We start from the raw sequence: 27,495 nt of genomic DNA on the forward strand, positions 1-27,495 counted from the left end.
AAGGATTCTTCGTTCTCATGACCGGCAGTCATGGGGACACCTACCATATAGACAGTAGGTTGTGAGCTGGCTCTCGGCTTTTGCACTATATGGGGTTGGAAAGACGGGGCGTGAGCTGGTTGTCTTTGGGCAGAAAAAGGCTGACTAGTGGCAACATAGGGATTTGCAGTTGACTGAGATTTTGTGTTAGTATTAGAGTGATTGGACCGAGCTCTAATGGGTGGTGGATGGTTTAATCTATCCTGTGTCGGTAGAGATGTCATCTGGGGCAATGTAGTTAAACTAGGGTCAGGTGTTTGGAGGGAAGATATTTTTGTCTTTAGGTTATGCGCAATAGTAGGTAAGGTCGGTGGTGGTTGTAATAATGGGCTAGGGAGTTTTTTGACTATGAGCAATAATTCCGCAACTAGTGCTTTTAAATCGCTAATCTCAAGCTTCAGGGACATAATAGTTTCTGTAATTGAACCTGTAGCTGTTGTAGTACTTCCTAGTGATTCTTGGCGCAACCTATCCCCTTCTATCTGTAACCCAGATTTGGAGCCCCGAGCTGAACACGAGTTAAATATTGCAGGTACATCAGAGCTAGCAGTACTGGTAATAGGCTCAACATAGTCATTATCAATGTCGGCTAGTGGCTCAAAGCGGTTTGAGCAAACAATGACAATAGGATCAAGGGGTACTGGATTAGGAAGTGGGACACAGGAACTTGCATCTTCAGTAGTTTGTTTGAGATTGTCACTGTCACTCCGTGAGATGTCCCGTGCTGGAAATTTTTTACTAAACATTTGCGGGATAATTACAGGACTTGGACGGTGAATAGATGAGAGCGGCGAAGGTGGAGATGTAAGAGGAATGTCAGAATCAAGGATGGTAGTACAATCATCTACTAGCGAGTCAATTCGGTCTAGTGTAGTAGCAGGCATAGATTTTTTGTTAAGCTTTCTGGCCTTTTTCCTTTTGGTCGCATTGCCAGTTAAGCTGGCCGTTCCCCCATTCACATCAGATATTTTCCTTTTGCCCATTGAGGCACTCGCCTGAACACTCACCCAAGAGCACTATAATGCACAGTTTGTACTATGTCCCCTGATTATCACCAAAGCAAGGACCCCTCAATAGCAACACAGTACCTTATAGTGGAATAAGCAGGACGTTGGTCAAAACCACACTCAACGCGGGACCTTTGACGTTAGGGAGGGGGCCCAGCCCAGCCTCCTCCGGCCCCGGACGGCCACAGACGGTCCCGGCCTTGTCCCGGGCTTCTCCCGGCGCCACCCGCGCGCGTCCCGCGTCGCGGTGGGGGCGCCGACCTTTTGAGCGCCTCCTGGCGCGTTGCCTGCGTCAGCGGCTTCCCTTACCGCTTGGAATGGTGGGAGTTGTGGTCCTGGCCCCACGTAGTGTCCGCAGCTGCTGTCGGTGAAGGAGGCGGCTGCGGGAAGCGGAGGGGTAGCACTCGGCGAGGCAGGAGGCAGGAGGCAGATGGTGCGAGGTAGGTAACGCACTGAAACTCGGCGTGTTAGCGCAGCGGCTGGAAACAGGAACCCGCTCTGCCGTGGGGGCGCCGACCTTTTGAGCGCCTCCTGGCGCGTTGCCTGCGTCAGCGGCTTCCCTTACCGCTTGGAATGGTGGGAGTTGTGGTCCTGGCCCCACGTAGTGTCCGCAGCTGCTGTCGGTGAAGGAGGCGGCTGCGGGAAGCGGAGGGGTAGCACTCGGCGAGGCAGGAGGCAGATGGTGCGAGGTAGGTAACGCACTGAAACTCGGCGTGTTAGCGCAGCGGCTGGAAACGCTTTTTCTGGTGGATACAGTATCTGCCTGTGGATTCCTCACTGACCCACCCGCCTCCCCGTTGTCCACCCTTGTATACTAGGGGTGGGCGGAATTTGCGAAATTCACTTTCGCAAATTATCGTGAAAATGTTAAAAATCTCCGCAAACACGCGGAAATATCGCGAAGATGCGGAAGTTTTTTTCCCGCCCGTTCGCGGTATTTTCTGCGTGGTCGCGGCTCGCCAACTTACCCATGCGGTTGCTTGCGGGCGCGGCCATCTTGTTATCACTGGTCTCGTGGTGCATGATCGCGAGAAGAAAGACGTGATCGCGCGACGAATGACGTTACTGCGGGCGCGAACTATCGCGAGACAGCGCAAATGGCTACCAACAATCCAACATCTCGTGGAGAACGCGACCGGATCGGGAAAACTTGTCGGCGAACGCGGGGATTCAGGTAAGGTGATCGCGCGCACGCGAGAATGTATTATTTTACAGCGCGAGCAAGCTAAAAATTTCCTGTAAAATGAGGATTGCGGAAATTTTTACATTTCCGCGCTCTCCGCGGAACGCGAATGTCAAATTATCGCAATTTCCACGAGCGGAACGGAATTTTAGCCCAGGCCTATCGAATACCTACAATTCTGATGATGGTGTTTCAAAATGTATTTGTTACTGTCAAAGGCAGTGTTCTATTTCTTTTCCCTTCCTATAATATCTCCACACTGTGTGTGTTGTTTTGTATATTATGTACTGTGTATACTGTATATATATTGCTGTCAGTCCGTTCGTGTGCCTCGAAGGCACGGAAAAAAGGGCGGAACTGACATCACGCCGACGAGGTCTTCTTATGGATCCAGTGACGTCAGCGGAGCCGCGAGCGGAGCCGTGCCTCTGTGACGTCATCTTCGTCCTCGTCGGCGTGGAGAGCTACAAAAGTTTCCGAATGTTGCTGGCGCAGGGGATATTCACAAGGTGAGGAATCCACAGGCAGATTCTGTATCCACAAGAAAAAGCGTTACCGAAGGTAAGTAACTTGTTCTTTAGAAGCATTGTGGATGGGCAGCTTTTGGTGGCGAATGATGGAGGTGGTCTGGAGCACTCAGAATGCAACAGCCATTTTGAAGGCCGAAGCCACTGCTATGTGCTTATTATGATTATGGGACTCTGGATCCACCAGGGGATAGGAAGGTGTCACCAAAGGTATTTCAATGCACCTCACATACATATTTGTAATATTAAGGCATAGTATTTAGCAGGGAGTACAATAAAAAACACTTTTCCTTTTTTAAGGAAAAAGCACTAACTGGGCAATTTATGAAGTGTTGTTTATTGCGTGTTTGCCAATTGGGACAACAATTAGGCCTTGGACTGCTCTGCTTCACTCTCCAGAGTCAAGTGCTACAAAGCGGTACTTGGTTACCAGTAATAAGACCACTGCGGACGTAATACTTGTGAAGGAGTCAGCATCCTTCGCAACTAATATCCCAATTTCATATACACACTTAATAGGGTACCCATCTCGCCAACTTCTTCACTAACTGAAACTGTGTTTGTCTCCTTTTAGGTGTTTTCTGTGGTTCAGCAGAAACTACCTCGTCTAGAGAGACCTTTGAATGTTTTCACAACTCAAGAAACTAAACAATTTCCTAACTGGGCATTTCCACCTCTAGAGAGGATAGAATGGCAGATAATTTGACAAACTTAGTAACTAAGACAACTTACCCAATCTTCAAAGAAAAACATGATAGCTGAACTACAATGTGCGGCATTTTCTATGTAAAAGCAAAGATGTCTTCCACTTCATTCCTCTGCTTTAAAAAACTACCTTTTGTGGTTCAAACGAAAACTCTAAATTTACTATTTTTGCAATAGTGCTTTATCTTAAAGGAAAGATCAGCCACTTCTGAAGAAAACATAGGATCATGGGTTGTTTTGAGATAATTAAACACCTGATCAGATTCTCCTTGATGCCTTGACTATTAGCAAGGGATACCCCCAAAACCTATGCTGTGACCAGCTATTTGGGAAAAATATTGCCAAGCTAGTTCCTGACTACACATTTGCTTCAAACAGTGTTTTGCTGCATGTTTGCTAGCATGCATTTTCCTAGCATGGGCAAAAAGCAATATCCGCCCAATGTTCATATAGCCCTGACATTTCTGTTAGTTAGAATGCTTCTCCACAGAGTACTCTAGGCAACAGGCCATGCAACAGAAAATCTCGATGGACAAATTCAATGATAATCAAAATATACAGAATTAGAAAAAGTACTATTAAGGAGTAGGTTACACTGTTTTCCACAGACATTTAACCAGATGGTAGATTAGTTGTTTTTACAGGACATTTGTAATTTTTTGCATATTGAAATCGTTACCTCTTCCTACAAACACTTTTTGAAGTAAACAACCTATTGCTTTGCAAATGAAAAATTGTTACATAAAAACATTTGCAATTGAAGATTTTTGCAAACACTCTACGATACAATTTAGCTTGAAATATTCTAGATATTCCTATTACATGTGGTTTCTAGCAGTCAAATTGTTAACTACAAATTGCTTCTGTTTGTACAAGCTAACTATATGCAAAGATATGGGCATGTTTAAAGACAATAAGAAGGTATACAGGTATTTCAGAAAAACACTGACTAATCAAAAGCTAAATTACAAAATAACCAATTGCATCTTAACACTGTAATTACCTTTAATTTCCTTCTTGCATTGAATTTCCTCAATTGCTCTACCGTTTCTGGAAGGTGGATTTTGTAGGCATAACGATCCCGCTCCTGCAACAGGTTGGACACACAAAAAGTATATACAATTAAAAACATAGAATTCCAAAATTATAAATCAAGATCTATGCATCAAAAGTGTTCCAAAACTAGAATTATTTATTTACATTTTAATATTTTCAGAGCAAAATATAAACTTATAAAGAAAAGAGGCATGAATACAACAATGAAAAAGCACTGGAAACAATAAAACAATAGTAACCAACATTTACAATTATTTTAGTTCAATCCAAGTAATACAGTTACTTGCAAGCTACCTTCACAGGGTTGAAGTCAGCCACTTCCTAATGACAGAAAAAGACTTTTCCTTTTAGCAGATGATATGAAAAATACAATGTAATGAACCTATGGTACAGCGATGCAGCTTTTCCAAAGGGAGAAAGAAATGAGGCGTTCTAACAGACGAAATGATAAATACAATTTTAGAAAAGATAGTGAAAATCACCATTAGAAGCTGCAACACTTTACAGAGGAAATATATTCAACAGACTAACAAGAGACAGTGACAGAAAGGCAAAGATTATTTCACACAACCAAAATCAAGTTATCCCTCCATCAAAAGGGAGAACTGACTTGTATTTACATCAACAAATTAGCAGCAGGGGGTGTGGAACATCTATCGCCTGATGCAGGGCTACAACTAGTCTGACTTTGGGGGATGGGGGGCGCGGATAAGATTTTGAATGGTTGGGGCAGAGCTATCAAAGTTGGGAGTCACAATTACTCTTAAGGTCTCTCTTCACTGATAAATGTTTAATTTTAATACTCAATTTGATGCAGAAGTTTGTGCTTCGGTTTATGGGAGAATCACTAGCACACTGTAGTTTACAAACACATGAAGGGTAGTTAAATACGGCTTAAAACATCTTTCAAAGTTATTTGGGATATCTCCCCTCTCTCCAACGGCCAACCCTGGATGTTTTTGAACTTTAGAGGCCCATGGTCTAGTTTAGGTTAATATTGTTATCTTCTATTAATACACTATTTATCAGACTATAATACATTCACTGTATTCATAGGATGGAACGTTAGTACCCAAAATAACTTTGTTCTGTTATTGGTAAGGTGCCTCAGGCCCAGGTTCACAAACACATAGAATGCAGAAAGTGTACACCTTGGTACTACTTAGTAACCCTAAGTTCCAGTTAACATTTCACTTTCAGGACCCTAAGCTTGGGAACGAACATCAAATATTCTTAAAATAATTCAAAAATGATCGTCTTTAAAATTCAATCAAACCTTTCCTATTTAAATAACTGAGGCCATTTCTCATGCTCTCAGTAATGCTTGCTTTTGCACCAAAGGTAAAAAAAAAACAAAAAACATAGAACTACATACTATCCACCCGTTGGAGACAATGTTAAATCACCAAGGCAATACTGCGCAGATGGACAAGGCACTTTCGCCATAGCAGCTATTTTTGGAGGAAGCCTGTCGTTAGGCGGGGAACTTTTTGTTATGTGTTAACATAGACTTGCCTAACGTATTTAAATAGTGCATGTTTATCCTGAGTACCTCTGTTGGTTCTACTGACAAAAAGATGTTAATTGTTACGCAAGTCAATGGGATTTTCAACCGCGTAAGGATGAAGGGCTAAGTTGTTCAAACAGGATTTGAACCCGGATCGTGGCATTAAACAGATACGTTGAGTGGATACATCAGCCCATTGAGCTACCATAGCCGACTGTTGTGGTCGTTGTGTTAGCTTCAGTTTCATAATTTCTTTTATAGAAAAAAAAAAAAAGTATTTTATGGAGCAGTCGCTGGGGCAGTTGTTGCCCTTTTTATCACTAAAAATAGCACATTTCTATGAATACCGTGATGCCTATTGTATCACTTTGAAGAGGAGAGGTTGGGAGGGCAATCCTGGGATTCAGTTCAGACCTAAGCCCAACAGTTTATATATAGATCATTGCAGTAAGCACCAAATTAGCACACGGATCCAAAGGTCTACACACAGCATCAGCACTAATGGGAGCAATAGAAGATGATATCGGATTTCGCCACATCATGCATTGTGTTATGAACCTCTTCGATGCACTGTGTATACAGAAAAAAACTCCTCACAACATTACTTTTCTGTCACATTTTTTGCTTACTTTCGAAGGCAAACATGTTCCTTACTTGTTTCTGTATCATCACTGTCTTGTTTTTTTACAATCCCATGAGAGCTTATATTTCTGGTTTTTGTTGTACACAGTGCTTGCACAGCACCCGTGCCGTTTTTCTTTTTGTCTTTCATCTTGTTTTCATGTGGCTATTTTGCAAGGAGACTGACTGGGTCGCGAAAGGGGAGCAGGAGGAACAGAAAGCAATGACAAAATAAACGCTTCCTCATTACACTTTTATGGTGTAGAGAGGGCTGGGGAAATAGTTCATATGCTGCGGATCTCGAGTTTGGCAGCTTAGCCTACGAAGGCTGATGATGGGGTGGGGTGGGGGGGGGGGGCGGGGGGGGGGGGGGGTTTCACTATCACCCAATATTTCTTCAGCCTTTGATAGGCTGAGCATCTGCCTAGAACAGGTAACTAACTGAATGTCTTCCAGCAGCCACAAGTTAAACTGGGGCAAAGGAGAGGTAATGGTGCCTGGAAATAATCCAGCACTCTGGGACCAATTCCTCTGGTCCGAGAACTTGGCGAAGCCCCCCCCCCCAACCTGAAGTACAGAGCCTTGGCTTTATCTTAGATAAAGACATGATGACGGGCCCTCGAGCAAAGAAGGTTGCTGGCACCTGCTTTGGCCTTCCTTTGGCCTTCCAAGGGCTCTTCAAAAAACACTTATATAGTTTCAGTTGGAAGATCGTAGAACAGAAGTCCAATGGTTGATACTCTCTCCTCTCGACTACAGCAATTCACTCTATCTAGGCGGCCCAGCGTATAAGAAAGCTGCAGGTTGCAGAGAATGCCGAAACAGAGTACTCATGGCTTGTCCAAAACACAGTCTACCTGTTCAGCCTGGTGATACCTCACTGACAACCAATAAACGAGATAATACAATTCAAGGACCTATGCATCGCCAACAAGAACAAGCATTGGCATAGCCAATAGGTCTCGCTTTTGGGACCTTCTAAGTATTTAGTTATGCAGAACAATATTCTTGGTGCTAAACACTTAAAAGGTCCCAAAGGCGAGACCTATTGGCTATGCCACTACTTGTCTTTGTTGGTTTGGGTTTGTTTCTGTTAGACTGAGTTGTTTGTGAATGCTTTGGTGAGTGGTGAGTTGGGTTTAGTGGCTGTTTGTGCTGTAGTGAGTTATGTATATTGATTGACTTTAGGGCTACTTCAGTTGCAATGAGTACTGGTTACATTTTTGGATTTTTGAAGTTGTAATGTTGCAATGAGTCATGTTCGGTTGTTGTATATTGGGCCTTTGCGTTACATTGAGTCCTGTTTGTTGTTTTTTTTTCTGTTATTTCTGTTGCAGTGATTTTTTTGTTGTTGTTAGTTTTGTGCATGAGGATGTTGTTTTTGAAGCAATGGTGTTGGTACAATTTCTTGGGAGGAGGAGAAGGGACGATGTTTGTTTCCCTGACAGGGGGTCCTTTACCCGACCAAGGAAGTCATCTTAGAATATGTAATGAGATTTAAATAGTAATCCGTTGGTGGAGTCCTGCGGGGATGGGATGGGGGTGTGAGGTAGGGGCTCTGTGGAGGGGAGGCGCACAGATGCTTTCAGAGGGCTTATTTGAAACTCAAAAAACAATTATTGTAGAATTGTGGACAGGAGTAACTTTATTTTCGGTAAAGCGGATGTTGGAGGCTGATGTTGAAAAATACCAATTATAGCGACACGTAAATTTGCATGTAATCTGCCGGGAGCCATACAGCCACCAGGGAGAATAGCAAGAAACGCTATTTATTTAGACAGTCGAAAGACAAGCTAATCTGCATGTGAAAGAGACCGCGCCGCTATTCACAGCCTGTTATTCACGCCTGTGTGCAAAAACTCCAGGAGGATGTGAAAACCACGTGACTGCCATCAAGCCTGGGCGAAACGCAAATATGGCATTTGTGTTAATTCTGTTAGCGAAATCTTCACTGATGTCTTTTAAACTATTTCGTTTTGTTTTCTTGTTATAATTCGCACTTTTTTTAAGGCACCGTGGTTCGCCACTGGCTGATTGCAGATCTGTTAAGTGCATTTTATTAACTTGTTTTAAGAAGAACTTTAAGAATATTCTGTTTGTCCTGTGGCGCCTCCGCCCATGTTAAAAACATATCAAAGAAACTTTACAAAAACTTTTAAAACCAAGCAATCAGGGCAGTTGTCTCACGAGGTAATGTATATCCTTAAAACAAAGGGGCTGTTGTCGATTTTTCAAAATGTGCTCACTATCGCCAGGTAGTTCTCCACTTAGTAAAATGTTTTCGCAAAATTGAATAAACTTTTCCATAAAACTTGCAGTTTTTGGTTTAGCAAAAGACGCTTAAATCCTAAAAATGGTCAAAATTCAATCATTAAACAAGCAAATGGTGCGCGCGAAAGTAATGGCGAGCAAGACATGCGGCCGCGACCGAGAGTTGTGTGCGCGCGCATGCAAAAAGGAAATAAAAAAAATCTTACCTGTGCAGCAGTAACACTCTTCACTGCCTTTGATGTAACAACTAAACTCGTTATAGTTCTTTCACAGTCTCATCATTTCAGAACCGAAGCATTTTTTATTTTATATAGAACGAAGCCATTGTTGTTGCTTATTTATCTTACGCAACTAATGACAAAGCCAATAGTCATGGCTTATTGTAGGTGTAATGTTACTTGTATTATATATCTGGATGCAATGACAGAAAGAGAGAGCACATACCAGTCGGGCTGCACACAGAGTTTTACCTTAAGTGTTTTTAAGCCACACCCTTAATTACATCGACCTCGCCCCTTCGAGAGACACCCCTCACCCCAGTTTTTTCATCCCACTGAAAGCTGTCAATGGCCATCACCGCCCCAAAACTTGTAAATCACTTTACTGGCACATTTGAACATGTGCAAGTCTGGGTAAGGGCCAAGCCCTGCAGCGGAGGACCTACAATTCGTACATCTGGGCACCGGGTTCCTAGTGTATAGCGGCAGGGGACCACGGATGGTCCCGTTTCATATTTGGGTGTGCAGAGAACCTCGAGAGTCATGGGTGCACAAGTGTGAGTGTGTGGGGCCACAAGCGCTTAGTAGGCACAACTATAGAGGAACTGTGAATGCACTTTGTACACCACAAAGGTGAATGTGCAGGAAAACGAGCGAAGGCATTGATAGTGATAACTCGAGCTCAGGAGGCAGAGATACAGATGAGTACATATGCAGGAAGCGAACTTTGAGGCTCTGCTTACAAATGAGGTGCTAAGTTCTGATTTCAGTTTGCATGGAGTTAGGAATTACAAGTTGTCTAATAATTATCACAACCTCACAGTCTACTACTGACGGATTCCGGCATGCCGAACTTGCAAAAATTCATTAGCAGAAAAAAACTGGAAAAGGGCAAACATGCAGACTATTGGTGTGTTTAATACTGAATATGTAAGTTGTGCCTCATTCGGAAGCTAAAAAGTCAGCATTAGAGGTATTTAACACAACCAGTAAATATCCAAACCCATAGAAACAGCATTTATTCCGCACAATATCCGAGTTGTTTAAGTTGCATGCTGAGATCTGTAGTCACATTTAACCCATTTTAAAATAAGGACTACAAGTTCCAGTATTCAAAGAAAATACTGGGAATGAGTGGCTGCTCGAGCACGGACTGGAAAACTTGAGAACCCTAAGGCGAATGAACATGAAAACTAGGCAGGTGTTGCTGGTGCACAAGAAAGTTAAGGGTACAGATGAGGGAATATACAGTGAACTAAAGCTAAAATAAGGCAGACATACACATAGATGCGCGTGCAAGAATGAGGACCAAGACACTCCTGTATACACAGAGCGGAGTGCAACGAAAAAGAGGTCAAATGTGTGCACAAATAAGTATGCATGAGATAAAAGCTTAGCGGGACGTACGGAGAGACGCAAAAAGTGTGTGCGCAAGAAGCAAGTGCTCATGGGGCGGAGGCAGTACGGGAAGCATAGAGACACTTAGTGGATGACCACTTCAGCGTGGCTGGAAGGCGCTAAAATATTTGACTAAGCAGGTAAATATAGTCTGGGAATGCAAAATGCGCTTTGGTCTTTCTGCCCTGTGTAGTTCTCAGAGCAGTGGATGCGCTGCGTGAGGCGACTGACTCACCATATTAACATCGGAGTGACACCGAGGGAAATGGGGGGGGGGGGGGGCTAAAGAATGTGTGTAGGCCGAGCCCAGCGAGAGAAGGGGGTCTCTTCATAACCATTACATTTACACACCTTCTGTGTGCGAATTAATATTAAATTAATACAGCTCTGCGGGCGGCACGGTGTACGGCGCGCTCTTTCATAACTATTACAGTGAAAATAATGAATGTTAATGCTGCTCTGTAGGCTGTGGTGCAGTGCATTGTGCCTCATCACCAATATTACAGTTAAACTAATGGATGAATGCCTATATTAATGCTGCTTTGCAAGCTGCAGGGGGTACAGTGTGCCCTTTATTAATATTACATATGCAGCTCTGCGGGCTGCGGCACAGTGCACTGTGCCTCCATCATTATTAAACTAATGAAAGAATGAATATAATGCTGATCTGCAGGCTGTGGTGCAGTGCACTGTACCTCTTCATTGATAGTACAGTTAAACTAATGGAAACAGCGGATCAAAACAAGCACAAGCGCGCATGCCTCGCATGGCAGCAGGGGGAAGGGGGGGGCAGCGCGATTCACTTGCTGGAGCGATAATTGCTACCATATGGCGCCGCTCGCTCCCGCAAGTGAATCTCCAGATATGCACGCGTTGCCATTGAGGGCAATGGAACGCGTGCACGTTTTTGGCTGAAAAGCCGAAGCCATTGCTAAAGGTCTTTTTGCCTATGCAGCGCATGCGCGCTGCGTAGGCGAGAACTAAAAACGCACTCCCCTGGAACACATATCCTTCAAAATCTTGTCACTCCTTATATCGTCCCCAGAGATCTAAGCTCTAATGGCCATCTCTAGAATCAGGAGAGCAAGAGGTGGGGGCCGTTTGTTCGACTACATGGTCTCCAAACTTTGTAACACCCTTCTGATCCATTTAAGATCAGAAAATAATTTACTTAGCTTTAGGAAACAGCTGAAGACTTACTTTTCACCCGAGAAGTGTAAACCCTCACGTGTCCTGATTTGGTTTCCTCTTTCAGTGCCACAGTAAGGAGCTCTGAAAGATGACGATTTCCACTAAGGCAAGATTAATATCCATGCATACGAGTTGTTCTAAATTATGTATAAGATTCCTTAAAGCAAAGCTTTTACAATTAGGGAAAGCTCTCTATGGAAATGTAGTTATAGGTGAGGTCAGTTTGCTTTACTGACAGTGATTACAGTAAAAGAAAGCGTAGCGAATTGCAAAATTTAACAAATGGAGGGTAGAACGTTCCCTCAGACACAAATACACACAGAGGCAGGAAAGCAAGATAGGTGAATATTTGCTTTCTAAATCAAATGGACACAAAAAATTGCAACATGATAAAAATTAAATACCACATCTCTTACTCAGCATCTAGTCAAACCTGTTTGATGCTTGCCAATATTAAAAAGAATTGAAAAAGAATAATGGAAAACTATAATGAAATATTAACGGGCGATTTGAAAAAACCTTAGGGGCCTGGTTCTTAAAGTCACAAAAGTGCTGATTCCTTACAAAAATGTAGATTTACGACTTTCAGAAATTCAAAAGTGTTTATAGAAGTAGGCCTGGAAATGGTACTTCCAGCAGACTTTTGTGAATTCTATTTTTGCATGAGCAAATGCAGGCACATATATCTGCTAATGCGAAAATCTGCTGAGCGATTACAACTCCACTTTTCACCAACCTTCTTTTTCCCCCACCATAGAAAATGTTTTACTCCTGCCCTTGTCAAGGGTACATTTCCAGCTTTTCCAGTGTAGTAAGAGATTGGACAGGAGTTGGTGAAAAGCAGTACACATGACAAGTTTGTGGGCGTGCACGGAGTCGAAGCATTCCTACCCTGGAACTACACTTCCTGCCTATTTTCAGACCATGTATGTATTTTGTGGAAAGGCAAAAAAAATCAGAGCCTTTCCAGAACCTAAACCCTGATGGAATATGAATTTTCGGATCACTGGCAGTCGAGTTATAAACCAGGACAAAGAATGGAAACCACTCGTCAATACGTTCACAAATTAATTAATCTCAAATAATAAGATGGACCCTCAAGACCACCAAGTCTTAGTTTCACATCTAGTTCCTGAGAAATATTGGAGAGACAGAAATCTGTCATTATCCCCAGTTGCAGCTGCAAACATGGCAAAGAGATTTGTTTTAAAGGCGTCAGTAAAAAGATTGTTCATTGCAACTACTAAACATGGCACACGATCCGACTATTCTGATGTGTCCTAAATATATGCCACTATAGGTCACCTGTATGCTCTTTAGATTCTGTGTATAACACACTCTAAAGAGTTAGTGGATTTCATGTTTATCGTACAATTAACTTAAGCCAAGTTTGTAATTAACATGCATGTGTTATCAGGAAAGCCTTGAAACATTTGTCACTTTACTAGTTTGGAAGTAAACACATTGATTTGGATCTATTCCGAAATACGCCTCCTTTTATGTTGTATGCCACGATGTTACTTAAACAGTGCCCTGCACAGAAAGCCCACCATGTATGTATTCAATTTGTAAAGCTCTAAACCAATGTCATGATTTTCAAATCATGACCTGGGGCTGTCATTACACAAACTCCAAACTAAAAACAGATAGCTTTTCAATTTCTTGCTGAAAAAGTTAGATTATACATTAATATTTTTTTCCCCAAAATATTTATATTTGGTTTTGAAAAACAAAACAAAAAGGGCACGAACATGCGCCCACGACAAGCAAATAAACTGTGTCGAAGGACATTAGTGCAGCAGTAATCATCACATATATCATTAATAGCGACCTGGTAATACTTAGGCAAGAAATAAAAACCTGACAGTTACAGATGGCAAAATCAAGAGTACCATTAGGCTTAAGCTGGTAGGGCCTCATTCCCATCTTCCAACATCTCAGAACCATAGTAATAAATCCACCCGCTGCAAATTTTTATAGAATTTACGTGGGCGCCCCCTACTTTCATAAGTGACTTTTTCTGCTGCTGCTACAGAGCCTTCTCCGCCTTTCATTCTGATATGGGCGGTGATTCAGGAGCCCCCCCCCCCCCCAATGTCTTGCCACATCCCTCTTCTCCACCACCAGTCCCAGATTACAGAAGAGTAGTTTCGCATGCGAGACATCCACATTCGTCATTATACCGACATATTTGGGTTCAACAGGTAGTGTTGCTCCTACAATCTTACCCAGCTCATGTATTATCTTTTGCCAATAAGTTTGTACAGCTGGACAAGTCCAAAGGGTCTGAAAGAAGTCCCCCTCAGCCTCCCTACACCCAAGACATTCCGGGGCCACCGATCTCCCACTTCTATGCAGGTGTGCCCAGTCATAATAAACCAGATGGAGGATTTTTAATTGGATGAGCCTCAGCCTGGACTTAACTGCCACTTCTTTCAGATGTATCAAGGCTGCCCACCCCCCGTCGAAATCGTCTAGCTCCCCCACTTCATAATCCCATTTATCCCTCAACTTCTTCAGGGTATCAGGTATGCTATTGTTGTTTTATAAACAAAGGAAATTGCCTTTTCCACTAATTCTCCCTTAAAAGCCTAACTTCTAGGGCCACATTTTCGGGGAGATCTGAATCAATGCCTTCTGCCCTCCAAGCATGCTTGATATGCAAATATTTTAAACATTGTGTGGTAGCCACCCTGGAGAGACTGAAAAAACATAAGACTGTCCCCGTCAAGGAGATCTTCTTCTTTGGAAATACGAATCAGATCCTAGGCTTCAAACCGCACAGCTTTCCTAGTTCCTTGAAACTCGTTCCCATCCATAACGGGGTCTCCGTGAACCGATTTGTCCCAGTTTATGGTGTATCCCAAATGGGCACCTAATCCCTCAAAGACCTGAAATACCCTGGGGACAGACTGTTACTGACAAGTAAGGTATAAAAGTATGTCGTCCATATACAACAAGATCTTTTCCTCATCAATCGGAGACCCAGCATTTTGGAAGCCCTTAATATTCGGTTGGGCGCAGACTATACAAGTCAGAGGCTCCAGTACCAGAGCAAGCAGGAGAGGAGACAGGGCAACCCTGTCGGGTTCCCCCACCTTATGGTTAATTCCACAGACAGAACTCCATTATCCCGCACTGCGGTCGTGGATGCCTGATAGAGCAGGGCTACCCACCATAAATATTGTGCACCAAAACCAAACCTCTGCAGCATTTGCATCATAAAAGGCCGATGGACTGCATCAAAGGCTTTTTTTTGCATCTAGGGATATGAATACATGGGAATCTTGGTAAGTACGGACCTTCGCTAACCAATTATGGCGTCTACGAAGGTTACATCTGGTTGATCGTCGATGCATGAAGCCGGACTAATCTTTGTGACTAAGGGGGGAGATGATGCCTGTGAGCCTAGCAGCTTGGTCAAGGCCACCCCAATACTTTTTCCCCCAGACTCACTGACTATGCCAGGCCACCATTGAGGGGGAAACCCTGTTCACTGGGGAATTATGTGCAATAGGTGGATGATACGCTGCCAGTCCCTACGCTTCCGGCTCCCAAGTAATTCCTCCACCTTTATTGCAGTTTGCAGGACGGGCTGCGAACCTCCCCTATAAATCACCTCTGGCCTTGACCTGCAACTATCCTGTGTCACCGAGGAGCCCTCTCCCTGCAGTATACGGCAATCTGAAATTGAATTACCCCCCCAGGGTCGTTATGGGTGACTGTCCTGCTCCCCCCCCCCCGTGCCCAGGCAGTCCTGGACCCTTGGAAGTGGTGCCTAAACAGCCCTAATCACCTCAGGTCTTTCCCCGAAGGGGTCATAGGCTCTGCAGTGATGCAGGCCCAAAAGAGGACCAGTCCTTCCCCTAATCAAACTCCAGCAGGTTAAGTAGGCCCATGTCCAGAGAGAGGGGGACCACAATCTTTTAATAGGTAAGTCCACAGTTCTCAGTCCACACCAGAGGTCTACTTGGGGTTGTCAGGAGGCCTCAGGGGCTCACCCTACCAGGTTCTCTGGCCCACAGCAGCATCTGTCACAACTAACAGGGGAAAGGGGGGAGGGGGTTCCAGTGAGGAAACCATAGCCACCCATGCCCCTCAAGGCCCACTTACTTCTTCCTTGGCCATCTGTGTTTCACCCCCAAGGCCTAAATCAGTGTGAGGGACTGTTTCTGACCCTTCTTCACGATTCCCTCTATGGCATGAGTGAAGTCCGTTTCTCCATCCCAGGTTGCTCTCATGCATTCCCCTGCCACAGGGTAGTCAGTTGGTGCAGAGGGAGGCCCACCTCCATCCACGTGGACCCCCAAAGTCCAGGGGGAACTGCAGGCTGGGCTTCTCCACGTACTTGTGGGGGCCCACACCACCTGGTCGATCCAGCACTGGGCCAATGGCTCACCACAGCAGCGGGGGACACCAGTCCGGGTCCAAATAGTGCTTTTCCAGCTGAAGCTGATACAGATTGTCCGCGGCCTCCCGCACGGCCAACACTCATTTGCCGTCCATTTGACGCTCGCAGGAAAGTGCCATTAAGGTTATCAAATGGGGCCGCAGGCCAAGTCCCTTTCCCGCAGGTCCAGCCGCCGCCCTCACCAGGGGAGGTGGAGGACCCACAGCCACCTCTGCCAAGGAATCACTGGCTATCCGGTGCTTTCCTTCTCCTCGCTAGCGCCAATTCAGCTGGGGAAGCTATACAGGGATTACCCTGGCACCCACAGCCATCTGCTCCACTGTCCAGCCTGGACGCAGATCCACATTCCGGTTCCTCTTGGGGCATCGAGCTTCAAAAGCAAAGGGTTCACTATTCTGGTCTCCGCAGCATCCGATTCGGCTTCATCAGGGGTTCAAAGGCCAGCCCGGCCACAAGCAGGAGCAGCTGTCATTTTGCAGAGAGACGCTCGATGTCGGCCCAGCATTTCCATCCGTTGTGGGACACCCTGAGGGCTACTAAATTACTGCACAGAACAGTGCCCAGCTTCAAAGGAACATGTGTGGGTGGGTATGCAGGGCTAATGAGGCTCAGGAGTCCAGGATTTCAGCAGGATAATTTTAGGCCATGCCGGAGCTCAGCGTAGTTAGACAGCTAACCCACCATCTTGTTGGCCATGCCCCCCTACTTTAACATTCTTAGGATGCTCATTCCACAATTTTGCTTCAAGGAGATCGAGGCACCCTCATGAACACACTCAAAGCAGATCTGAGTTGTCAAGTATGAAATGAGCAACTCAACCTCCTATTGCGATATAAATGGAAAGATGAACAAAAGGCTGCAAGAATCAAGGTGGCCACTTTAAACTAACTGTTTCTGCACCAGAAACCAATGCAGTTTACAAAGTACATGAGATATGGGATATCTTTGCTATTCTGGCTGTAAAGAATTCGATTTTTTACAGCCTAAAGACCAGTTTCTTCAGAAGACCCAGATACAGTGCAGACTTTTGGATCAGTGATAGTCTATAGATTCTGGCTTGTCTACTTGTCTCAAAACAGGAAGGTTTGCCTTTTCAGTACAGGTAATTACATTAATGTCATAAGGAGTATCGTTCTGTCCACACAATGTAAAATGTAAATTAACAAATGCATTGTTAATATCTTTGTTTTGAATTACTACCTGCCCTAGCTCATTCCCGAGCAACACAAAAGAGCAACATCCAAATCCAAAGTCATGATTAGTTGAGTTTCCTAACTTTTTCTCAGCTTTCAATACTTTTGATTAGTACAGTTTAAGGCAAATTCAGCTTTCTATCTATCAAATCATTTGACTCAAATTACACTCTAATAAGCGGGCACAATGCACTTTATCCTGCGCACGAGCAAATGTTTCCTTCATTGTCTGAAGAGAGGTTTAAAGGAGGCCTAAACTTTCAGCTGTTCCTTTTCCTTTCTGGAGTAAAAATTAAACACAGTACATCACAAAAATATTTTCGAGAATCCCTATCTTTTCCTGAAAAGGATTAGTAAAATCAGACATTTGGTAAAAAACAAACAAAAGACAGTCCTTTCATTTCTAGGGCAATTGCAGCTCTAATGTGATTGGTACATGATCAGAAAATAGAATCACCTCCGAATACACCACTAAAAAGACATCTGGGAACTAGGATAAAATCAATCTGTGAATCACTCTTGTGGATTGTGACTTTCATCTCACACTAGGATTTGACGCACCACACATCCTCAAAATATAATGGACTTCATAAATCTTATTTTTTTAGTGTATAGAGGACCAAGGCAAATTGTACCTTATGCCCTATTTCATTTTCTTTGCAAATTACAAAACTTCCCATTTTATCGGTGGTTGTAGACTACAACGCATCTAAACATTTTATATAGAAGGACTGAACCGCATCTGGATTTGAAAGTACACTGACAAGACATCTCCCTACTGAACAGGCTTTTGATCAAATGATCAAAAAGGGTAGGCCCTTTTTTACCATATGGGCTTCTTAGAGAAACAAAACATGTGTTGTTCTTTTGCATCCATAAAAAAACTTTAGGTCTCTTAAGAATGTGTGTTTGGACTCCATACACTGCAAATAACTCACATGGACCAAAAATACAGCCTATTAATATAGATGAGTACACCACCAATCATCAACAATAATAGAAATACACAATGTAAGATAAATTGAAAAACAATTGAGAGTCGCAGGATGAAGTCTTAACAGACATTTGAAACGTCAAAGGTTTGCAGTTACTTCTCTTATGAATTAACCTTATGTACAAACAAATCAACATCGTCATTTTGAAAAACATAGCATAATGGTCCAGGACGATTGACAACATATGCCCAGTCGACTGGTCAGATCACCACATCATTCTGTTTCAGATTAACAATACTTGCCATCACACACACATAAAACCCTTCGATGGGCGAGAAACATTGGGCAAATACCTCTTGTGGACCTTGAAGAAAAAAATTAGATCTCTACTCCTCCCCCCCCCCCCCCCCCTCCTCCTCAGCAGACAACAACTGAACTCACCACCCACTATAATTCAACAATGTCCTCTATACTGGACAAAGTGGCCCCTCTGGAGCTAAACAGAGTAAATAAACACACTCTCAAGATCATGGTTTAATAAAGACCTTAACACTGAGCGAAGAAAGCTTAGAGCGGCAGAAAGACTCTGGTGAACAATTCCATCCACAACCCACCTAGGGCAACTCAGGAGGTAACACAGGAAGTACACATACATATGAGTGAAAAGGAACGCGTTACTTACCTGTAACTGCGGTTATCCAGTATTGGTATCTTTCATAGATTCACATGCCTGAATCATTCCCCGTCGTCGGGAATGGGAGTCACCGGTAAATAACAAAGTAATGTCCAGAAGACATAAGACAGTCATAGGCCTCAGAGGCCTTAGCTTAGTAAGCTATCCACGTCCTTATGTAAAAAGGACCAAATTTTGGCCAGAGCCAATCAGCTAACACCACCCTCTAGAACCTTCCTGGTAGGAGCTCTAGTCCCTCAGATTTTCGTGAGCACAGTGCTAAGCAGCTGTATACTGAGAGATCCGAGAGAGCCCTTCCAGGGGAGGCGGGTGGGTTGCATGTGAATCTATGAAAGATACCAATACTGGATAACCGCAGTTACAGGTAAGTAACGCGTTCCTTATCCAGTATTAGCGTATCTTTCATAGATTCACATGCCTGAATCAGAGTAGCAAGCAGTGAATAAAGCACATTTCGAAAGATATGGATAACATACAGGTATTAGATAACCACATCTATCCGAGATAAACAACAGTGCTACCGTAAAGCAATGAATAAGTAAAGCATACATTATAGTGCGAAATGTGCATAAACTGAGGATGGTGGGATGAAAGAAAGGGCTCACCTCTATTTAAAAAGATGACGTAGTACCGCTTGACCCACTGACGCATCCTTCATGATCTCCGCATCCAGGCAGTAATGCTTGGTGAAGGTGTGCGGCGTCTTCCATGTGGCCGCTCTACAAATGTCCACAATGGGCACCCCAGCAAAAAGAGCCATGGAAGTAGACATGGCCCTTGTGGAGTGGGCACGGACCGTTGTTCTCAACGGACGTCCTGCCTGTTGGTGACAGAAAGAAATGGCCGAAGAAATCCAGCGGGAAATGCTCTGTTTTGTGAGCGGAAGCCCTCGTCGAGGTCTGCTGTAGGCTATGAATAGCTGATTTGATTTTCGAAAAGATTTCGTTCTCTCAATGTAAAATTTCAAGCAACGTTGAATGTCTAGTGAATGTAGAGTTCGTTCCGCCACTGTTTGTGGATTTGGGAAGAATGATTGTAAAACAATAGGTTCGTTGAGGTGGAAGTGAGATGGAACCTTGGGGATGAAAGCTGGATTTGTGCGGAGAAGGACTCTATCCTTTTTGAATTGCAGGAATGGGTCCTGGATAGAGAATGCTTGGAGCTCTCCCACTCGCCTTGCCGAGGTAAGAGCTAGTAGAAGTGCCACCTTCCAGGAAACAAATTTAAGGTCAGCTCTGTGGATGGGCTCAAACGGGTGCTTCATTAGTTGAGCTAGAACTATGTTAAGGTGCCAGGCCGGTGGAACAGGCTTTACTGGAGGGAATGTGCGAAACAGTCCTTTCATGAATTGCTTGATGAGTCTATGAGACCATAAAGAGGGGCCGGAAGAAGATCTTCTGAAACGTGAGATTGCAGCTAGGTGAACTTTAATGGAGGCATGAGCAAGACCAGATTCTGCTAGATGTAAAAGGTAGGGTAAGACTTGTCCTGGGGTGGAAGAGAAAGGATGCAACTTATTCGTCTTACACCAGATACAGAATCTTTTCCACTTGAGTGAATAGGTCTTGTTGGTACTATCTGCTCGAGCCCGAGCTAGAATTCGCCTGCAGTCTGGAGGAATGTCTAGGCCCCGAAACTCTCTGAACTCAGGAGCCAAGCTGATAACCTGAGAGAGGCTAGATCCGGATGTTGAATCTGCTGATCGCTGAGCGTCAGAAGAGATGGAAACGTTTTCAGCCTGATCGGAGGTTCCTGGGAGAGGAGGTGAAGTTCCGAGAACCAGTGTTGGCGTGGCCAAGCTGGGGCTACCAATATCAAAGTGCAAGGCTCCGCCTTCATCTTCCGTAGTACCCTGGGGATCAGGGGAAATGGCGGAAAGGCGTATGCAAAGACGTTGCACCATGCTATCGAAAAGGCATTCCCCAGGGATCCTGGTTGGGGATGCCAGCTTGCAAAGTATTGGCATTTGGCGTTGCGTTGGGTGGCGAATAGGTCCAGCTGAGGTGTGCCCCATTGGGCGAAGATATTGTTGAGGACCTGCTGATCCAGCTCCCACTCGTGGCACGCTGCCTGCCTCCTGCTTAGATAATCTGCCAACACATTGTGGGTGCCTGGAACATAATCTGCTCGGAGAGAGATGTTGTGGCGGAGCAGCCAGTTCCAGATTTTCTGCGATTCGCGCGAAAGTGTCAGTGAACGAGTCCCTCCCTGCTTGTTCAGGTAGTGCATTGTCGTGGTGTTGTCTGTCCGGACAAGCACTACTGAGTTCTTTATCCTCGGGAGGAAAGCCACTAGAGCTAGGTAGACTGCTCGGAGCTCTAAAAGGTTGATATGAAGCATTTTTTCCGAAAGGGACCACTTTCCGCTTATCTGTAGCTCCTGAAGGAAAGCTCCCCAGCCTTCTAAGGAAGCGTCCGTGGTGATTATATGAGGAGTAGCAGGAAGCAAGAAAGGCAAGCCTTGCGAAAGGTTCTTGGGGCAAACCCACCATTGCAGAGCCTGTTTGATCGCCGGGGTTACTTGGATGACGTCGTCGAAAGACCCTGTACACTGGATCCACTGGTTCGACAGAGCCTCTTGTAGGGGTCGCATCCGCAAGCGGCAATGTGGGATTAAAAGAATGCAGGAGGACATCATCCCGAGGAGGGATTTGAAGAGGCGCACCGAGAGTGTCTTTCTTGTCATTACCTGGAGTGCCAGAGATTGAAGTTTGTCCTGGCGTTCCTGTGACGGGAATGCTTTCCTGTGGATGGTGTCTAGTGTGGCTCCCAAAAATTGCATGCATTGGGATGGTTGCAGGACAGATTTGTCGTGGTTGAGAGTGAGCCCCAGTGACTCGAAGAGTGTCAGACAAGCGTTGGAAGAACTTATCACGCCTTCTTGTGATGGGGACTTGATAAGCCAGTCGTCTAAATACGGGAAGACTTGGTGGTGGAACCGGCGTAGGTACGCCGCCACTGGTGCTAGGCATTTGGTGAAAATGCGTGGCGCCGATTTGAGCCCAAATGGCAGAACCCGAAACTGGTAATGCCTGCCCGCCACCATGAAACGCAGGAACTTCTTGTGGTTGCGGTGTATTGGGACATGAAAATAGGCGTCTTGAAGGTCCACCGACACCATGTAGTCGTTTGCGTTGAGTAAATGCAAAACCTCCTGTATGGTAATCATTCGAAACGACTGTTTTTTCAGAAATTTGTTGAGATTTCTGAGGTCCAATATGGGTCTCCATTTCTTCTCTTTCTTTCGGATGAGAAAGAAATGGGAGTAGAACCCTCTCCCTCGTTGGCTGAGGGGAACTTTTTCTATAGCTCTCTTTAGAAGCATAATCTTTATTTCTTGGAGTAATGGGCGTAGGTTTTTGTGAGCCCTTTGGCGGGGAGGAGTTTGAGGAGGAATTTGTGTGAATTCCAGGGAATGGCCGAATTGTATTAATTGAAGGACCCATCGGTCCGTAGTTATCGTTTGCCAATTTTTGAGAAAATGGGAGATTTTTCCGCCAATCTTGTAGGGTGGAGACAAGTTTGAGCCCGGCTGCATCTGGAAGTCATTGCCGCCGCGCGGCACCTTTTTGTCTTCCTCCTCTGTTACGAAAGGAAGTTTTGTGGTAAGACGACTGTTGTCGCTGCTGAGATTGTGGACGGTACTGCTGGGAAGAGGAGAAAGAGGAACGCTGTTGAAAGTCTCCTCTGGAGGAAGTCTGGCCTCTTCCTCTTGACCCACGAAAGGAAGGGTTCCGAGATTGCAGAGACCCCAGGGCTCTGGCAGTGTCTGTATCTTTTTTGATACCTTGCAATGCCTCGTCAATAAGAGAACCGAATAGAAACTGGCCATCATAAGGCATGTCCAGGACTTTTGTCTGGACCTCCGGCCTGAAAGAAGTTGCCTTGAGCCAACCCTGGCGCCGGAGAGTAGCCGCACCAGCCAGCTGTCTAAAGCCTGTGGAAGCAATATCCATTGCACAGTCTATCAGTTCCGTGGCAGATCGCTCACCCTCCAACAGAATCTTCTTTGCCTCTTCTTTTAAGTCAGAAGGCAAATCCGCTAGATATGGGGCAATGTCCGCCCACATTTGTCGGTTGTACCGTCCCAATAGTGCAGTAGCGTTGGAGGCACGCACTGTCAAGGCTGACATAGAGGAGAAACGTTTCCCTATGTTATCCATACGTCGCCCTTCTTTATCCGGCGGAGCTGTCAACAGCGCAGCTGGGTTGTTTGACCTCCTCTGCGCAGCCTGAGTGATAACCGAGTCCGGCTTTGGATGGCCTGTAAGACAAACCGGAGCAGTGTCCGGAGCTTTATACTTCTTGTCCAGGCGTGGTAGAACCGGTGGCATTGATGAAGGGTTCTGCATTATCTTTATGCCCTGGTCCCAAATATAATCTATTATCGGAATTGCCCGGACGGTCTTCTTGAAGGGTTCCTTAAAGTCATATAATAAACAGTCCTGTTGATGCGAAGGCATCGGGATCTGGAAGCGCTGGGCCGCCCTTTCAATGATGTTGTGGAAACCGCCGATGTCGTCGGGCGGTGAGTCGGCTGTGGTAGGGACAGGCGAAACAGGAGCCGGAAGGATGTAATCGTCCCATTCATCTTGTTGGGATTGAACGTCCTGGAGTTCTCCTTCCTCAGGTTCCTCCTCCTCCTCCTCCTCCTCGTCGTCCGTGGCGGGCCGAGGCGGAGGTGCCGTCCTCTCCAAACGCAGTGGAGGCGGTCGTGGCCGTGTAGCCTCCTCCTTGGAAGGCCCCGCAGGCATCGGTGGAGGTGCCGGAGTCGGAAAACGCTGCTTATAGTCCGTTATTAAGAGCTGAAGGTCTGTGACCAAGGTTGCCGGTAGACACACCATGGAAGGTGGAGGCGGCATGTATTCTCGATGAGGAACCTCCTCATAATCCTGGGGATTGTCTTCGTAATCGGAGACATCCTGGTACTTCACATGGAGTTGTGATGGACTAGTCGCCGCAGGAAAGAGACTAGCGTCGTCCGAATCCTCCTCTTCAAAGAGGCGAGTGGGAGGCAAGGTTGAGACCTTACTGGGCGAAGTGAGGGCCGGAGTCAATGCACGCTTGGTTATTTGTACATGCACAAATGTACTCTGGTCGTCCGTGTCCATACTCCTCAAGGGGCTCGATGGTATAGCTGTAACCGACGTTACAGGTATCAATGCCGTCGACGGGATCGTCGTCGGGGTCGTCGTCAACGACGAGGATGATGAAGACGGTCTCCTCGTCGACGATGACGTCGACGATGACGTCGACGACGGCGTCGTCGGTGATATTCTCGTCGACGGTGTCTTCGTCGACGACGGTGTCTTCGTCGACGACGGTGTCTTCGTCGACGACGGTGTCTTCGTCGTTGATAGCTCCGTCGACGATGATGAAGCTCTCGTCGACGGTGTCGTCGTCGTCGACGCTCCCGTCGACAGCTTACTCGACGACGCCTTTTTTATGGCTAACGTCGACGGGATTGACTTGCCTGCCGTCGACGATGGAGTTGTCGTCGTCGAGGACATGGAATGGGATGTCATCGTCGATAGAGTCGTCGTCGACGATGTAACTGAAATCGCTGTCGAAGGAGATTTTCTCGTCGACGCTACTGTCGACATTGTTGTCGTCGACGAGGTGGCAATAGGCTTTTTGAAGGTGTGGGGCATCACCTTAGGAGACGAGCTCCCTGGAACAGGCGAATCCTGGACCTCTGAAGACTTTTTCTGCGTCTTCTTTTGAGGTGGCTGCGACGAAGGGCCCGGCGATGCCACCCTTGGTCTTTTAGATGAGGAGTGAGACGCAACTGAAGAACTCTCACTCTCCTCAGAGGCCACATCCTCCTTGTCCTTTAGCCTTTGCAGCCAGATTAAAAGGCGCCCCTCTCGGTCTTTCAAGGTCTTAGATGAGAAAGTCCGACATACCTTGCAGTCCTTAGAACTGTGACTGGGATAGAGACAATACAAGCAGTCCTTGTGTTGGTCGTCGATATGTAGCCTCTTTTTTCCACAAGAGGCGCAGGGCCTGAATAAACCCTTCTTAGGTGTATCAGCCATGCTGAAAATCCAGAATGTTGAGAAGAAATGCTGTCAAATCCAAAGAAATGAGCAGAGCTCAGTGGAGACTCCCTTAGCACGACGTGCGGTAGAAAATCTGAGGGACTAGAGCTCCTACCAGGAAGGTTCTAGAGGGTGGTGTTAGCTGATTGGCTCTGGCCAAAATTTGGTCCTTTTTACATAAGGACGTGGATAGCTTACTAAGCTAAGGCCTCTGAGGCCTATGACTGTCTTATGTCTTCTGGACATTACTTTGTTATTTACCGGTGACTCCCATTCCCGACGACGGGGAATGATTCAGGCATGTGAATCTATGAAAGATACCCTAATACTGGATAAAGCCTCCTTCTGCTGCAACGCTCTAGACAAGGCCATAAACCGGCCCCAAAAACTCTTTAATATCATCAAATAGCAAACCTCCAAGCCTTCCCTACAAAACCCTCTGATCTCCAAAGAAGAAAACAAGTTACTTACCTGTAACTTTGGTTCTCCAGTATTGGTAACTTTCATAGATTCCCATAGCTTGTATCATTCCCCCGTCGTCGGAATGGGAGCCTCGGTAAATAAAAAATACCATAGCAGTAGGTACAAAAGAGAAAGAAAGGCTTAGGCCTCATCTCATTTTGTAGCCTAGCCACCTCTTTTTGTAAAAGAGACCAAAATAATACAACAACCAATCAGATTAGCCTCACCCCATAGAACCCTCCTGAGAGAACCTCAGATTTTCGTAGCCGTTGTGGAACAATATAACAGAATATGCTGAAGGCTTTGATTTCCCAGGGGAGGAGGCTGGGCGCATGGGAATCTATGAAAGTTACCAGTACTGGAGAACCAAAGTTACAGGTAAGTAACTTGTTTTCTTACTCCAGTATTGGAACTTTCATAGATTCCCATAGCTTGTATCAGAGTAGCTAGCAGTTAGGACAAAAAGGAAGCACATTTTGTGTAAAAATACATTGTATCACCTTGCATGTGTATCAGCATGAGAAATAAAAATTACCAAACAGCAGTCAGTAAACATCATCAGATACAAAATGTGCGAACCAATAACAGGAAGGAGGGTTAGAAGGGAAAGCTCACCACTCACTTAAAGAGATTCCGTAGAACAGCCTGTCCCACTGCAGCATCGCTCCGCGTGGAAGATTCCAAGCAGTAATGTTTCGTGAAGGTATGGGCACTGCTCCATGTAGCTGCTCTGCAAATGTCTTTGATCGGTACTCCAGCGAACAGAGCAGCTGAAGACGAAACTGATCTTGTCGAGTACGCCCGGACTCGCCCTTCTGGGGGCTTATCAGCCGCTTGGTGACAGTAGTGGATGGCGCTGTCAATCCATCGAGCAACCCCTTGTTTTGAAAGGGGAAAACCTTTGCGAGGTGCACTGAAGGCGACAAAGGGCTAAGTAGATCTCCTGAAGTCCTTGGTCAGTTGAATATAAAATTTTAAACACCTTTGAACATCTAGAGAATGAAGAGACCTCCCCGCTGGAGTTGTCGGTCTAGAGAAAAAAAGACTTCAAAATGACTGGTTCATTCAAATGAAAATCCGAAGGAACCTTCGGGATGAATTTTGGATTTGTCTTCAGAATAACAGTGTCTTTTTTGAATTGCAAGGACGGATCCTTAATAGTGAGAGCCTGAAGTTCCCCAACCCTCTTGGCGGATGTTAAAGCGAGGAGGAGGCCCACCTTCCATGAGAGAAATTTTAGATCCGCCCTATGAATTGGCTCAAACGGAGGCCTCATGAGTTGAGCAAGGACCAAGTTGAGCTGCCATACGGGTGGAGGAGGTCGAACTGGAGGGAAAACCCTAAAAAGTCCTTTTAAAAATTGTTTCACGATTCTCGCAGACCAAAGAGAAGGGCCGGAAGATGTTCGTCTGAACCTAGAGATCGCCGCCAGGTGAACCTTGATAGAAGAATGTGCGAGACCTGACTTGGCCAGAGACAAAATGTATGGCAAAATCTGATGAGGAGCAGAAGAAAAAGGATGAATGTTCTGTTGGTGGCACCATAGGATGAAACGTTTCCATTTTGAACAATAGGTCTTATTCGTACTTGGTGCGCGGGCCTGAGCTAGCACCTCTCTACATTCTTGAGGGATATTCAAGCCCTGAAATTCTCTGTGCTCAGGAGCCACGCAGTCAATTGCAGAGAGCTCGGGTCCGGATGTGCCACTTGGACCTGGGACATTGTCAATAGAGAAGGAATTGGACGCAAGTGAATTGGATGATCCTGGGAGAGCAGGAGAAGCTCCGTAAACCAAAACTGGCGGGGCCACGCCGTTGCCACTAGAATCATTCTGCAGGGTTCTGCTTTGAGCTTCCTGAGTAGTCGTGGGATTAGAGGAAAGGCTTAAACAAAGGCGCCACTGGATGGTGGCTGGTGTTGAAACTCCAGTGTATGGCCAAAAGGGATGATATTGAGGACCCACCGATCTGATGTTATGAGATTCCAGTTGTGGAGGTATTGTGATATCCTGCCCCCACTGGTGTCACAGGGGGTGAA

At 45.5% G+C, this 27,495-nt stretch overlaps 1 protein-coding gene across 10 annotated transcripts in view; it reads right to left on the reverse strand.

Annotated features, from left to right (window-relative positions):
- Positions 1–27,495, reverse strand: part of CASK (calcium/calmodulin dependent serine protein kinase) — a 1,269,229-nt gene that overhangs the window by 558,070 nt on the left and 683,664 nt on the right. For all 10 annotated transcript variants that reach the window (XM_085622943.1, XM_085622946.1, XM_085622949.1 and 7 more), the window contains exon 9: positions 4,465–4,548. In XM_085622943.1, the coding sequence (XP_085479069.1) occupies positions 4,465–4,548 (84 nt within the window). The remainder of the gene's footprint in view (positions 1–4,464; positions 4,549–27,495) is intronic.

Source organism: Triturus cristatus, chromosome 8 (genome assembly GCF_964204655.1).
Source record: "Triturus cristatus chromosome 8, aTriCri1.1, whole genome shotgun sequence".
Lineage (NCBI taxonomy): Eukaryota > Metazoa > Chordata > Amphibia > Caudata > Salamandridae > Triturus > Triturus cristatus.